This window comes from Penicillium riverlandense (genome assembly GCF_028828495.1).
Source record: "Penicillium riverlandense strain IBT 135883 chromosome Unknown utg000008l_segment0_segment0, whole genome shotgun sequence".
NCBI classification, from domain to species: Eukaryota; Fungi; Ascomycota; class Eurotiomycetes; order Eurotiales; family Aspergillaceae; genus Penicillium; species Penicillium riverlandense.
In genome coordinates this window covers 3,034,806-3,048,365 of record NW_026643199.1, presented here as the reverse complement: position 1 = coordinate 3,048,365, position 13,560 = coordinate 3,034,806, and the positions used below count along the sequence as shown (strand labels likewise).

The following is a 13,560-nucleotide window of genomic DNA, read 5'->3' as shown; positions in this document are numbered from 1 at the left end:
CCCCCCCCGGCGGAAGCTCATCCTGTCTTCCTCTTTCCCTTTCATCGCCTACCATGTCTCGAACACGCCAGCCTCTGTCTTCCCGATCCCTGCCCCAGACGACAACGGAAACCCGCGATTCTTCCACTCTTCGTGTTTCGGGGACTCTCCGACTAAGAGGCGAGGACGCCTCGTCGACTAGCGCCGAGCCCTCTCCCGCTCGCCACATCCGATGGAGTGAGGATGTCGTTGATAATGAAGGGATGGGGAAGAAAAGCTCGAAGGGTGAATTCTTTCCTCTCATATCCCCGGTCACAATCAAGTCTAACACTTTGTGTCAGTGTGCTGTATCTACCACAAATCCAGACCCGTGGGCGAGAGTAGCTCCGAATCGGAGTCCTCGGATTCCAGCTCGTCGGATTCGGACAGCGACAACGACCTGGGTCCTCGCATGAACCGGGCAAACCATGCGCGCCACTCACTCCCTCGCGGGCGAGGACCAGCACCTGGACGGCCATCAGAAGGGTCCTCGGGTCAGGGTCGCGACGCTTGTTGTCCAGAACATCACAAACAGAAAAGCAAGAAGAGGAAGCCGAGCCCAAATGCGTACGAGAAAATGCCTAAACCGTCTAAAAGCCATTCGCATGGCACCTGAGCCTGAAGGGAAGGAAACTAAATGAGTCTCAAGCGGCTTGGCTGCTGGATTTACCCCCCAAAACACATGGTTTCGGCTTGTTCATATCCTACACCGGGAGGTTTCCGGTATCAGTCGCTTTGATAGCGCCTAGGATTTCTGGCTGAGAGCTGTGACACATCATGCCACCCAGTTGGATCTTGTCCTCCAACCCTGGTGATCCAGATCAGGCTACCATCAAGGACTTTCTTTGGTGTTGGGGAGACTAGGACACTGCATGCATTGGGCGAATTGTATGCGCGAATGTACCACAGGGCATAACAAGATGGTCTTCTAGCTGGACAATCTACATGAACAGAGTAAGAAGAGACAGACACTCAATTCCAAGACCCGACGCGCGCGAGGGTATATGTGCTTCAACTGCAACAAGCCCGGTCTATAGGGAAAGTAAATACATGATTGTTTAGTTGCGCATGCAAAAATTAGAGTCGACCATCAGAGCATCATGCTTTTCCGCCGAGCTGCAACGCGATGCCCACGTCGGACCTGTTTCATATTCATTGTGTCCCCATCCTCATCCAACGAGCTGTATGTTGACGCCGGAGACATCCCCCCAGTTCGACTGGCAGCAGATTGTGCCCACAAAGAAGACTTGACATTTACATCCCCAGGCGACACAGCGAGGCCCGTTGTCTTCGGGTTGGAAGAGTGCCGCCGGGTCTGCCTTGCCGCAGCCAGCGCTTCTTTAGACCCTTTGGTAGAGAGATCTGCGAGGCTGTCGCCCATATCAAACGGGTCGTCTTGCTGTTTCGTCGATGACACCTTGCGTTTCCGTCGGGACACCATTGCCAACAACTGTTCTGCGGAGGGGTCTTGGTCCGCGAGCGCGAGATCGGCCGGAAGGGTGCGCGCAGAATGCCATTCCCCTTCCTCACTCAAGCTTTCTCGGCCAGCCTGGAACGCGGATGATCTGCGATTCCCCTTTCCTCCAACGGCATCGATCAATTCACTGGTGGGGCGCCGCATCTTGTCTCTCAGGTTGGGCTCCGCATAGCTGACCACCGCTCCCCGACGTCGTGAAGACCGGGAACCGGCTGTTGGCTCTCCAAGTGCGGTGATCGATTCTTCGTCGAGAGTTATCTCTGTCGACTCTTGGGGTGGCGCTGGTTGTATCTGAATGGGTCCTTGTGTCCCGGCAACGCCGATGGTGTGTTTCTCCTTCGTTGGAACATGCCCACTTCGATATCCATGCGCCTTGGGATTCAAGTCCTTGGTCTCGAGCTCCTTTCCTTTCATGGAGGGCTTGCTGTTCTCATTCTCCTCGCGTCTCTTTGGCTTAGATGTTAGAGGGGACGGCCGGGCTTTTCGAGGTGAGCCGAGATTGGTGTTGGCGCTTTCTATCGGATTTGTCAGTACAAGTGTTCATAACCAGGAGCAGTGTTGTCCGTACTTGGCTCAAGAACCTTCCGCCTCCCGAGGTTTGCGGGAGCTGTCTTCATCTGAACCGGCCGTTGTGTAGGGGAGGAGTGCAACGGTTCAATCTGTTTTTGAGGGCTACGACTGGACCGGCTGAACTGGAATTCATCATCCTCTGAAACATTACCAGGTGTGAATCCGCCATCCTGTTCCGGACTGAACTTGCGCTTTGCCCCTGACTTCAAGGTGGGTGTCGGTTCGCCACTTGGACTCGGCTGTTGACGAGCAATGGATGATTCTGACTTCTTTTTCTTCTTCCTGGTCTCAAGTATGGGAGGGAGGAATGGATCAGAGTCATCCGCTGTATCTTGGTCGATTTGACTCTCATCAGGCGAGAGTTCTGGTAATTCGACGCTGGGGGGTTCCTCTTCTGCATCCCGCTGAGCTGGTGTCGCGGTGCTCTCGCGAGGCCATTCAGTAATGCTGGAATTGCCATCCACAAGATCACGAAGTTCCTGTAGCCTGTCCCTAATTTAGCACCTGTCCAAGATGTTCGTTTCTGGCCACTTACTCTAACGTCCGCCGCGGGTAGTATTTGTCCTCCAAGATGGCGGGGAGCTTTCGGTCATCGCAGCCTCCCTGTTCCTCGGGCTCCATCACCCGTGGTTTTGTCTCTGGAGCGGTTGACTTTGGTCGGTCCATATTGGTCGACTCCGGTCGTTCGTCGCACAACTTGCCCACTTTGCGCGGTAGCATCCCCAGGTCCGTGGTCAAGGCGCTCAGCTCTGCCAGCTTTGCATCCAGCTTGGATTTTATCTCATACACCCCATCACGCAGGGTTTTGGCCGACTCCAGCCTTTCGATGTCCTGACTAAGAGTGATGACCTGCTCGCGCAGAGACACGTTCTCGGATAACAGATGCGTCACCTCGGACTCGAGACTGCGGATACGCAGCGATTGCATGGAATTCACACGCGCAATCTCCCGGTTCTGCCGCACAAATCGTCGTTTTACTATATTGGCGAGAGAGTCACGCGTCAGCGCAAACTGCTGTCGAGGGGGATGGCGGGCGCACCGACGGGCGGACTCACAAGCATCGATCGACTCCATCGGAGCGGGGATCTCATTTAGCCGCGCCATAATTGGGAAACCGGGCGCAGCATCTGTCAACACGACTAGAGGGCGTGGGAGGTGTGATGGGAACAAGGTTAGGTTACGAAGGTAAACACTGGGAATGCCCGGGCGATGTTGACGTTTGCCCGCATCTGGACTAGCGCTTTGATGACTCAGACGCGGTGCGTGCCCTCTCCCGCTGCCCTCTCCCGTCCGGCATTCTCTACATTTCATCATCACCATCGTCATTGTTGTTGTTGTCGCCCATGGCCTACTCGTCTCGCCCAGCGTCCATGCTCCCGCCCGGGGTGCCTGGCCCCCCCGCTCTCCGTCAGCCCAGCAGCTCCCAAGCGAGCGCGCAGCAGCAGTCCTCTGCGCTGTCGACGCGCATCGCCGCGAAAAAGGCCGAACTGGACAATCTGCGACAACTCCGCGACCTGAGCGGAACGCTGGCCATGCAGATGCAAGCGTTGGAGACCAAGGTGTCGACCCTCAAAGATGGCACAGAAGGTTCGTCCAACCCCAATCAGAATCCCTACCGCGTGTGGTTGACGTGGCCTAGCCGTCGCTTGCGTACTCGCCAATTGGGAGAATGTCCTGCGGGCCATCAGTATTGCCTCTCGTACGTGTTATCACCTCCGTACACCTCCGATCTGCAACCGGACTCATGCTTGATACATACAGAGAAGGCCAGTGGACTCCACGAACATGCCGAGAGCGAGGCAGAAGCGCCCAAGGCGGATGATCGCCTGCCTGCGACGCTCGTGCGCATACCCGCCGAGCCGAGTGAGCGGACGGGCGAATAAGAATGCTCGCTGATGATGATGATGATGATGATAAATGATGAGGGAACTCTTTTCCCAACGCCGCAAATGACGAGTCGGGCACACGTGGTCCCGTCGATCCAGAAGTATGTGCATGTACCCAACACCTCTTGCGTAGTACCTGTGGCCTCGGACCTATAACTTACATGTACTTGTTGGTAGTTCCTGCCAATCCAGCACTACCATTCGCCGCCAAGCACGTAAGGTACCGTATGGACGCCGCTATGTGGGGCTGCCTGCCTGTTTGGGGCGCCTGCACGCTGCAGGGGGGCCGGTGGGAACCAATCAGCAATTTTCTCAAGCGCCCGAGCCATGGAAAAAATGCATGAAGAACTTGGTTCCCCCGCAATCCAGTCGGGAAACTCGCAGGACTGCGTCAAGTACATATACAGAATAGCGTCTCCTCATTTTACTCTCACTGTTCCCTCTCACGACTACTACCACTACTATATCACTCACTCTCGCTACCATCCTTATTATGTCTGCCGAATGGTCTCTCGATTTCTGCCTGGTCTGCGACCGCCAGACCCTAGGCAGTCCCTACTGCTCCCAGTCCTGCCGGCTCGCCGAGCTGTCGTCTGACGACCCGACTCTGGCTCACTCTGCCTCCTCGTCAGAAACCACCCCCAGTTCAGAAACCCCAGACTCGCTTCGGCAATTGCTATCGGCCTCATCCTCACAAACCTCTTTGTCATCACTGAAGAGCCATCCCTCCGACCCGTCTATGCTGTCCAACCACCTCCAGGATGAGCTGCGGGACTATGCCAGTTCCTTCGACCCAGTCCGAGACCTCAAACGCCGGATGACCTCCTAAACAACCTCCACACCCTCCCACGGCAGCAACCTCATTTTTATCTTGCTCGTCCTGAAACACTATGTCTCTTTTTGCATCTCAGAATGGTTTCCCGGCGTCGGTACTACAGGAAAAAAGACTCTTTTTTTTTTGGTGCTTTTTGGTGGATCTCACTCATCTCATTGCCATGTTCACGAACCTATACCCCCTCAGACTATACACATATTGATGGATCATTGGACGGAGTTGCAAAGCATTTGGCTGGATGGTGTTGGTCTAATAGTGTCATGACAGAAAAGGCACGACACATCCTGGAATTTCTCTCGTATGTTCGTTTTGGCTCCATGTTGCAAATGTCGCAGATTGTAAATTACTTGATTATAATCCGAATCAAATACTCCACGAAGCATACCCTGTCTCTTAGGACTGGTCCTCCAACACCTCGCCCAGCGCCTTCTCATCTCTCGGCACAAAGCGGACCTTGTATCGCTGCGGAATGGCCACCAAGCTGGTCGGGTCCGAGTTGCCCCGGACGGGGTGCCAGTCGGCCTTGTCAGACGGCTCGATGCGGAAGCTGTTCAACATGCGCATGAACACCAGGTAGAGCTCGCGGTTGGCCAACAACGAGCCTGCACACATGCGATAACCCATGCCGTACGTGAACAAGGGTGCATCCGGCTGCTCCAACCATCGCTCGGGGCGAAACTCGTCCGGATCGGTCCACACCTCGGGATCTGCAGCATCCGTCAGTCTCTTAAGTGGCCCCTAGTGGGTCGTTGATAAGGAATCTTACCCATGTTGCAGGCCCATGCGTTCAAGAAAAAGACTGTGCCTTTGGGTAGCACGATGCCGTTGTACGTAACGTCCCGAATTGAGGTGCGTGGCAATGCCAGCCGGAGGACGGTAAAATATCTATGAAGATGGTCAGCAGGACTCCTTTTAAGTGGTAAGGGCAACATGGCCTACCGAAGGCACTCCTTGACGAGAGCCGCCACATAAGCACACTTCTGGTCATCATCGGCCGCACACATCGGCTCATTCGGGCCGTACATCTCGCCGATCGCTTTGGCCGCCTTGTCCTGGACATCCGGGCGCTGAGAGAGCAGACAGATACTCCATGCGACGAGGGTGGTAACGGTGTCCAGTCCACCCGAGAGCATGGTCAAGCTAATCGACGTGAGCTCCTCGCTGTTCAGCTTGGCTTCCTTGTCGAGGATGACGTTGGCTTGGATACATGGCTTGTGTATACCCTTCTCCATGCGATCATCTAGGTCGCGGTTGAGCCCGCTCAGGTACTTGTCCCGACGGATCCGCATCTCGGCCGCTTTTTTCGAGTTGGAACTAAATGGGTTCAGGCGGAGCAGAGGGACATAGTCCTGCAGGTTGCCCGTGGTGCTGCGGAACTTGCTGATTTCTTCTTCGACATGGGTGATCTCATCGAACAGTTCCTCCTCTTGGGATGCAATCCTCGTGCCCCAGTTCAGGGTCAAGGCCAGGCTCAAGCTCAGCCGTTGGATCATCGGCATCGGGTCAACGGGGCTCTGGCCGCCCATGCCATATTTATACAGCTCGGCTACAAAGGCCTTGGACTCGACATCCAGGTGGGTCACGTACGTTTCCACGGATGGACGGTTGAGCGCCGAGGCCGCGCCCTTTCGGCGTCGTTTCAGCGAATCACTGTACGGTGATGTTCCAATGGTGGTGCCGGCAGTATTGGACACGATCTACAGCCAATGAGTTGACGCAACCCATCAATCACATACATGGACGTACCTTGTGGAAAGTATAAAACTCAGGACGAGAGCTCAGGGCCTGCGCGTTTTGTCCAAAAAGTACTTTGGCCGCTGCGGCCGAATTGACCACGACGACGGGGATGTTGCCCAGCTGAATCTGATAGACAGCTCCATGCTTCTTCGACCACAACCGATATTGCTCCGCTGCATTGGTTCGGATCTGAGCCAGGTTCCCAATCAGCGGCAAGCCCCGGGGGCCTTTCATGCCCTGCACGCGCGCCGATGCACGAATGAACTCATTGATGATGACGTAAATAAATGGGACGAGGAGCGCCGCCACGGCCAGGGCGCGCAGTGGGGACTCGAGGGCCCGATCTTGCAGGGTCGACAGCGCTGCGGCAATGGCCATGGTTGTTGAGTATCCGAGTTGGGATTTGGACTGAACATCGAGTTTCGAGAACCCCCCGGGTTATGTATCAGTTCAGACCGTATGGAACATTTCCGGGTTGGTCCTCGGTCTCTTTTACCCCACACTTCTTCCCTATGGACGTCCAGCGAGGAGGGTGAGCAGGCATTCCGCAGCCGGAATTGGGCCGCACCGCACCGCGACACCGGAAATGCAGCGCCTTACTGTTGTGTCCCGTAGTTAAGAACAGTCCGCATTGCCTTGTTAATCTCACTCCTCCCATGTGGTTTCAGGGTCTGCCCTACATATATCACCCTGACTGGCCGGTTGAGCTGTGCCGACGTCATCTCCGCTCAGCATGCTCCAAACTACGTATGGATATTGATATCTACACTTCGGGCTATGACATAACTCACTCAAATCGCCAGCTTAAATCTCTGCGCATCACCTGGCCGGGTCCCACTGGCCCGGCTGCCGAGTCCCTGATTGGTGGGCTGTGTCCCTCCGCCAATCATAGGCGGCCGGGGGTACCCAGTACCGCCCCAGTACCGCTGGCCCCCGTGCTGCTCTCTGCCAGGGAAGGGGTAGCGATGGAGTACTGGGTACCACAGCCTCGCTATTCCTGCCCTTCCTGGTCTCCCGTGCAAAGCTACTATTTGACTGCGTCACCTGCCCCCGTTCGCCTCTCCTCTCTCCCTCCCTGTTTTTCCCTTCCCACCCCCTCGGGAAATTATTTATCTCTCGACACACACCCCTGCACGCAATCTCTCTTGGTTTACCTGGTCTCTTCCAGCTTCAATTCCTCGGCCCCCACTCCCCAGAATCGAAGGGCAATTGAACCAGACAACTTCCCGGGAAGACCAGCTGCTGTCGCATTCGGATAATGGCCGCTCGTCATTCGCGCAAGTTTCTGCGACCTCTGCTCTATACCTCGGCCGCTGCGGCCACGGGCGCCGGTGTCCTGTACATCTCTTATCGCCCCCGCAATATTCCCGGTCTCGAGGCGCCTGCAGTTCCCCCACCAGGATATCGCGAGGGCAAGCTGGTACCTCCGAGTTTCCCGCCGATCAAGTCGCGCAGCGAGCAGATTCAGGATCTGAAGCGCAGCCAGGAGGATGAGCCCTACGATCTGCTGGTGATCGGCGGTGGTGCCACGGGATCGGGCATCGCGCTCGATGCCGCCACTCGAGGATTGAGGGTCGCCGTGGTGGAGAGAGACGATTTCAGTGCCGGAACCAGCAGCAAGAGTACCAAACTGGTCCACGGTGGTGTCCGCTATTTGGAAAAGGCCGTTTGGGAGTTGGACTACAACCAGTATAAGCTCGTGAAGGAGGCGCTCCGCGAGCGCAAGTACTTCCTGAACACAGCGCCGCACCTCTCCCAGTGGCTGCCGATCATGGTGCCGCTACAGAAATGGTGGCAAGCCCCCTATTTCTGGGCGGGTACCAAGGCCTATGATTTCTTGGCCGGCTCCGAAGGTATCGAGAGCTCCTACTTCCTGACCAAGAGTAAGGCGATCGATGCATTCCCCATGCTGAAGCGGGACTCGGTAATTGGGGCCATGGTGTACTATGACGGCGCTCACAACGATTCGCGCATGAATGTCTCGCTGGCCATGACCGCTGCGCTGTACGGGAGTACCGTGGTGAACCACCTGGAGGTCACCGGACTAACCAAGGATGAATCGGGCAAGCTCAACGGCGCGCATGTCAGGGATGTCATCCCCCAGAAGAACGGCCAGGACTCGCCGCAGTTCACCATCCGAGCCAAGGGTATCATCAACGCCACTGGCCCCTTCACGGACTCGATTCGCAAGATGGACGAGCCTGAAACCAAGGAGATCGTGGCTCCTAGTTCCGGTGTCCACATTATTCTTCCGGGCTACTACAGCCCTTCCAACATGGGCTTGATTGACCCGTCTACCTCTGATGGACGTGTGATCTTCTTCTTGCCGTGGCAGGGCAACACCATCGCTGGTACCACCGATCAACCTTCGGAGATTTCCACGCAGCCCGAGCCGTCGGAGACGGACATCAACTGGATCCTGTCGGAGGTGCGCAGATACATTGCCCCTGATATCAAAGTCGACCGAGGCGATGTCCTTGCTGCGTGGTCAGGCATCCGTCCCCTGGTCCGCGACCCAAAGGTGAAGAGTTCCGAAGCGCTGGTTCGCAACCACCTCATCTCTGTTTCTCAGTCCGGCCTGTTGACCTGTGCCGGTGGCAAATGGACCACCTACCGCCAGATGGCCGAGGAGGCCGTGGATGAGGCCATCAGCTCCTTTAATCTGAAGCCTCGCGAAGTGACTTCCGTGCCGGACATCAGCGGCGTGGGTGGCAGCGGGTTGGTTTCCGATGGTGCCGTGCTGGACGGTAGCTGCCAGACTCACCAGGTGCGGCTGATCGGTGCTCACGGCTACTCCAAGACACTCTTCATCAACCTCATCCAACACTATGGTCTGGAAACCGACGTGGCCCAGCACCTTACAACGGCCTATGGTGACCGCGCGTGGCAGGTTGCCGCCTTGTCCTCTCCCACGAATGCCCGCTTCCCCGTACGAGGCTGCCGTCTCTCGGCCCTCTACCCCTTCATCGATGGCGAGGTCCGTTACGCTATTCGCCATGAGTACGCTCAGACCGCAACCGACGTGATTGGGCGCCGAACTCGCTTGGCCTTTTTGAATGCTGAGGCGGCGCTTGAAGCACTCCCCAACGTCATTGACCTGATGGGCGAGGAGTTGAAGTGGAGCAACGCGCGCAAGGATCTCGAATGGAAGGAATCTGTGGCCTACCTGCGCTCCATGGGCCTTCCCCAGGGCCTCCTCGGTCTATCCAGACAGGAGGTGCAAGGAGGTCGGGTGAAGGAGCTCGATGATGCGGACCGCAAACTATCCACCCGGATTGGTATGTAACTTCACTCCATGCACAGTGCTTTTTTTTTTCTCTGACTCTTCTCTTAGAACCCCCGGCGGACATGCTGGAGACTGACACTCAGTCGACCAACAAATAGATTTGTTTTGTTAATATAGAGCCAGGTTATGTAAAATAGAATTTGTTGTCTACTTCCTCCTTCTCTCTGCCTCATGTCTCGCAGTTTCCCAGACGGGAAGACACCCCAGGGAAGGCGCATCCTCTCATGCTGTAAACCATTCGACCCTTCGCCGTTGTTCTCTTTCACCTCTGCATGCCTTTCATCTCCCAACGCCCACCATGGCTCGACCACAGAAAACTCCGAATTCGACCTCTCCCGTGGTGCGCAAGACGAACGCATCACAGGATGACAAGACAACCCTGTCAGCCAGGGAAGGATGCCCTGAGAAACAAGATCCATTCGGAGACGAGACCAATGCTAGCGTGAAGTACAAAACAATGGCGTGGTGGTGAGATTTTCCATTTTTGATAACCCGTGATGGTTGATGGAGCTGATACTCGTCCCGACTAGGCAAGCCGGGATGGGTAAGTCGACCTTCCAGAACGTTTTTTCCGGTATTTCAGCCTTACACCGCCAGTGATGATCGCGGAGACGATATCCCTGGGGATTCTGGCCCTCCCCAAAGCGTTGTCGACATTAGGGCTCCTGCCGTATGCAGCGACCATCCTGTTCTGGTCGCCAGGCTTGCCCGAACTGACGTTTCTTCCCAGGGGGATTCTCGCAATACTGGGAATCGGAATCATCTCGACATATACAGGATACACCATCGGGCAGCTGAAACGCCGTTATGTACAGATTCACAGCATGGCAGACGCCGGAGATATCCTTTATGGGAGCCGAGGCCACAGAATACTAGGTTCAGCACAGCTTATTTTCTTCGTTTTTGTCATGGGTGGTCATGTCCTGACCTTTTCTATCATGATGAACGTCTTGACTGAACATTTTACCTGTACCATCGTGTTTTCCGTGCTGGGCTTGGTCGTCTCGTTTGTGTTGACTCTTCCGCGGCGACTCGAGGATCTGTCTCACATCTCCACTGTGAGCTTCATCAGTATTATTGGAGCAGTGCTGACAAGCATGATTGGTGTTTCCGTGAGCCCTCTGGTTCCGGTCCAGTTGCCTCTTTTCTCTCCCACACCCTCGGTGCACGATGCATGTCTTGCCATAGCGAATATTGTCTTCGCATACGCCGGACATGTTGCCTTCTTCACCTTTTTCTCCGAGCTGAAGGAGATCAACGACTACCCCAAAGCGTTGGCGCTCCTGCAAGTGAGCGAGATGGTTTTATACACGGTGACTGCAATCGTCATCTACGCCTTTGTTGGACCAACTGTTACATCGCCTGCTCTAAATTCGGCGGCAAGGTTATTTCGAAGAATCTCCTACGGAATCGCCATTCCAACTGTACGTATTGGTGTAATGCATTGAACCAAGGGAGATCACTAATCCTGAATATCAGATCGTCATTGGGGGTGTAGTGAACGCTCATGTGGCGGTCAAGTCCATCTATGTCCGCACCGGCCGAGGTACTGACTTGATGTACACCCGTTCATACACAGCCAGAGCTTTGTGGGCGGCCATTTGTGCTGTGCTTTGGGTCTTCTCGTGGGTCATCGCTGAGAGCATTCCGGTCTTCAACGAGGTCTTAGGCCTTGCGGTGAGTACGGTCGATATGTGGAACATCATCCTGGAGCTGATCGATAGCACAGAGTTCGCTGTTTGCTAGCTGGTTTTCATTTGGCCTGCCGGGCCTATTTTGGCTTCATTTGAACCGCTATCGCTTGTTCATCACCTGGAAGCAACTGTGTTTGTTTGGTATCAACACCTTCCTGGTTTGCCTCGGATTCAGCATTGTACGTGTAGCTCTGGCTGCATATTGGCTTATGCTAATCGTCCTCTAGCGTATCGTTGGAGTGTATTCATCGGTTCGGTCTATTTTCCGGAATCTGCAAGGGGGAATTGGGGGTGGGTGCTTTTCATGTGAAGACAACTCGCTGTACTAGAGAGGGAGAGGAATGGGCCTTCATGTTTAGCAGACTGGCATGGTCGAGTGTATTATTATTTTAGAACCAACGGGAATTAGATTATACTGTGGTACCGGAGTACCTCTTACCCACGCGAGTCATGTTGGCCCCCTGGCCTCCATCCCCTGACTCCTCCAGTCGGAGAATTTAGCCAATTTAGAAACACCCAGTTAGTGACTAGGACGAAAGGCTGCGGCCACGCACTTCTTTCCGTTGGAGAGACAATCACATTCATGCCAAGCTATAGATCACCCCACCGAGGCCCCATTCGGAAGTATCGTTCTGCACAATAATGTAGGACCACCTAATGTATACTCTAAAAAACATAAATGAGTGCCGACCCCGGCGTGCAGGCGAGCAGTCACCCCATCCGACCTCTCCAACCGAGACGGTTCGGTTGGGCAGCCACAAACCCGCACCGTTTGATTGCCTTCCGCTCCCTGCGACATGCATGTCACCCTGGCAGATGGAGAAACGGCTGTCGCAACACAAGCTCTTCTCACTCCTCCCCCGCCCACCCGACACGGAACACAGACGTCATGGGACGGCACTTCCGACGCCTGTCTATCTTGTGGTACAGATGCAGTGGATCAAGCATGACCAAACAACGCCCCTGGCTCCTGCACATTGCCCAGACAGACATTCAGGAGCGCAGAATTGCCTTCAACTGGATAACACGAGAGGTGAGTAAGTATCATCCTGGAGACTTGACGTGGTCCAGTTCAGTCCATGTAGCTCCCCCTTCCTTGGGCTGCCACGGACAGAAGACTTTGATGCGCCCACGGATGCAACCGTTTATCGAACATCAGTCAAGACGAACCCATATATAACATCGGATTTGAAGCGTAATTTCTAATGAGCTGGCAGATATGCTCCAAATCCACATGCCCGCACCATGTCCCCCAGGTTATTTCCGACAGCCATCCGCCTCCGGTGTGGTGCGTTGGTAATTATCCCAAAAGCGCGCCACCGCCCTTTGAGCGACAGGCTGACCACGGAATCGGTCGAGGAAGTAATTGAAGAGAGCGAATTCGTCGCGGGTGAGGACGTAGCTATCCGGCTGGGCTTGAATGCGTCGCCACAACTCGTTGATGGCAGATTCAAGAACAGCGGCCGTCTGCGGGTCGACGGGGCCATCTTCGGAATTCCGGGCTCGCTCTAGGGCTTGCCGGATCCGAGTTTGGTTTGTGGAGGGGTTGGGATCAGACATTACGGGCCGTCCACGGCGCGCGCGCGTCGGCGACGATGTAGTACGCTAAGAGAAGGGATTCTCGCGGACGTGTCGACAGCGGAGATTGACAATGCGCACAATGCGCACCCGCGGGTCTGATAAAAGAGGGAGAAGAATCAGAACGGGCCGCGGGCGTAGAATAAATCAAATCCTGCATGAGACTAAGCGCTGGGAATTCCGAGTTCTTTCAATTAAATGGAGCCCGGTGTGGAGCAGGGGGAGGGAGGGGGCAAGGGAGCCGGGCCAGTAGTCGGGAATCCTCTCGAGTGACATCCGATAGAGACCCTTCGCTCCGCCCAAACCCTGGTCCGTTGCACAAAGTCAGGTACGCATCGGATTTAAGGCGCGAGGCCGGGATGTGTGCCGGGGCGGTAGGAAAGCCGTCAATATTGGGGCCACATTCTCAATGGCCAGGCGAGCTGCGCAGACTAGAGCGTATCCCCCAAAAAGGAACATGGGATCGACCCCAGAACTAG

The 13,560-nt window shown here is 55.4% G+C and overlaps 8 protein-coding genes across 8 annotated transcripts; 5 read left to right on the top strand and 3 right to left on the bottom strand.

Moving 5' to 3' along the window:
- Window positions 1-53: 53 nt before the first annotated feature.
- Window positions 54-634, top strand: N7474_010199 (PPP1R11/YPI1 family protein; the record flags this gene model as incomplete). Its single annotated transcript, XM_057201609.1, has 2 exons — window positions 54-264; window positions 321-634. 2 exons carry the CDS (start codon window positions 54-56, stop codon window positions 632-634), a joined length of 525 nt encoding a protein of 174 aa, XP_057049596.1.
- Window positions 635-1,108: 474 nt separating this feature from the next.
- On the bottom strand, window positions 1,109-3,169 carry N7474_010198 (shugoshin family protein; the record flags this gene model as incomplete). The annotated part of the gene is made up of 3 exons (XM_057201608.1): window positions 1,109-2,010; window positions 2,064-2,551; window positions 2,601-3,169. The coding sequence occupies 3 exons, from the start codon at window positions 3,167-3,169 to the stop codon at window positions 1,109-1,111; spliced, it is 1,959 nt and encodes a 652-aa protein (XP_057049595.1).
- Window positions 3,170-3,408: 239 nt separating this feature from the next.
- N7474_010197 (uncharacterized protein) lies at window positions 3,409-3,948 on the top strand (the record flags this gene model as incomplete). The annotated part of the gene is made up of 1 exon (XM_057201607.1): window positions 3,409-3,948. One exon carries the CDS (start codon window positions 3,409-3,411, stop codon window positions 3,946-3,948), a length of 540 nt encoding a protein of 179 aa, XP_057049594.1.
- A 496-nt stretch (window positions 3,949-4,444) lies between these two features.
- N7474_010196 (uncharacterized protein) lies at window positions 4,445-4,780 on the top strand (the record flags this gene model as incomplete). The annotated part of the gene is made up of 1 exon (XM_057201606.1): window positions 4,445-4,780. One exon carries the CDS (start codon window positions 4,445-4,447, stop codon window positions 4,778-4,780), a length of 336 nt encoding a protein of 111 aa, XP_057049593.1.
- Window positions 4,781-5,179: 399 nt separating this feature from the next.
- On the bottom strand, window positions 5,180-6,901 carry N7474_010195 (uncharacterized protein; the record flags this gene model as incomplete). Its single annotated transcript, XM_057201605.1, has 4 exons — window positions 5,180-5,493; window positions 5,553-5,671; window positions 5,726-6,483; window positions 6,533-6,901. 4 exons carry the CDS (start codon window positions 6,899-6,901, stop codon window positions 5,180-5,182), a joined length of 1,560 nt encoding a protein of 519 aa, XP_057049592.1.
- Window positions 6,902-7,781: 880 nt separating this feature from the next.
- On the top strand, window positions 7,782-9,809 carry N7474_010194 (glycerol-3-phosphate dehydrogenase GUT2; the record flags this gene model as incomplete). Its single annotated transcript, XM_057201604.1, has 1 exon — window positions 7,782-9,809. The coding sequence occupies one exon, from the start codon at window positions 7,782-7,784 to the stop codon at window positions 9,807-9,809; it is 2,028 nt and encodes a 675-aa protein (XP_057049591.1).
- A 599-nt stretch (window positions 9,810-10,408) lies between these two features.
- N7474_010193 (uncharacterized protein) lies at window positions 10,409-11,257 on the top strand (the record flags this gene model as incomplete). Its single annotated transcript, XM_057201603.1, has 1 exon — window positions 10,409-11,257. The coding sequence occupies one exon, from the start codon at window positions 10,409-10,411 to the stop codon at window positions 11,255-11,257; it is 849 nt and encodes a 282-aa protein (XP_057049590.1).
- Window positions 11,258-12,760: 1,503 nt separating this feature from the next.
- On the bottom strand, window positions 12,761-13,063 carry N7474_010192 (uncharacterized protein; the record flags this gene model as incomplete). Its single annotated transcript, XM_057201602.1, has 1 exon — window positions 12,761-13,063. One exon carries the CDS (start codon window positions 13,061-13,063, stop codon window positions 12,761-12,763), a length of 303 nt encoding a protein of 100 aa, XP_057049589.1.
- Between the last annotated feature and the right edge of the window lie 497 nt (window positions 13,064-13,560).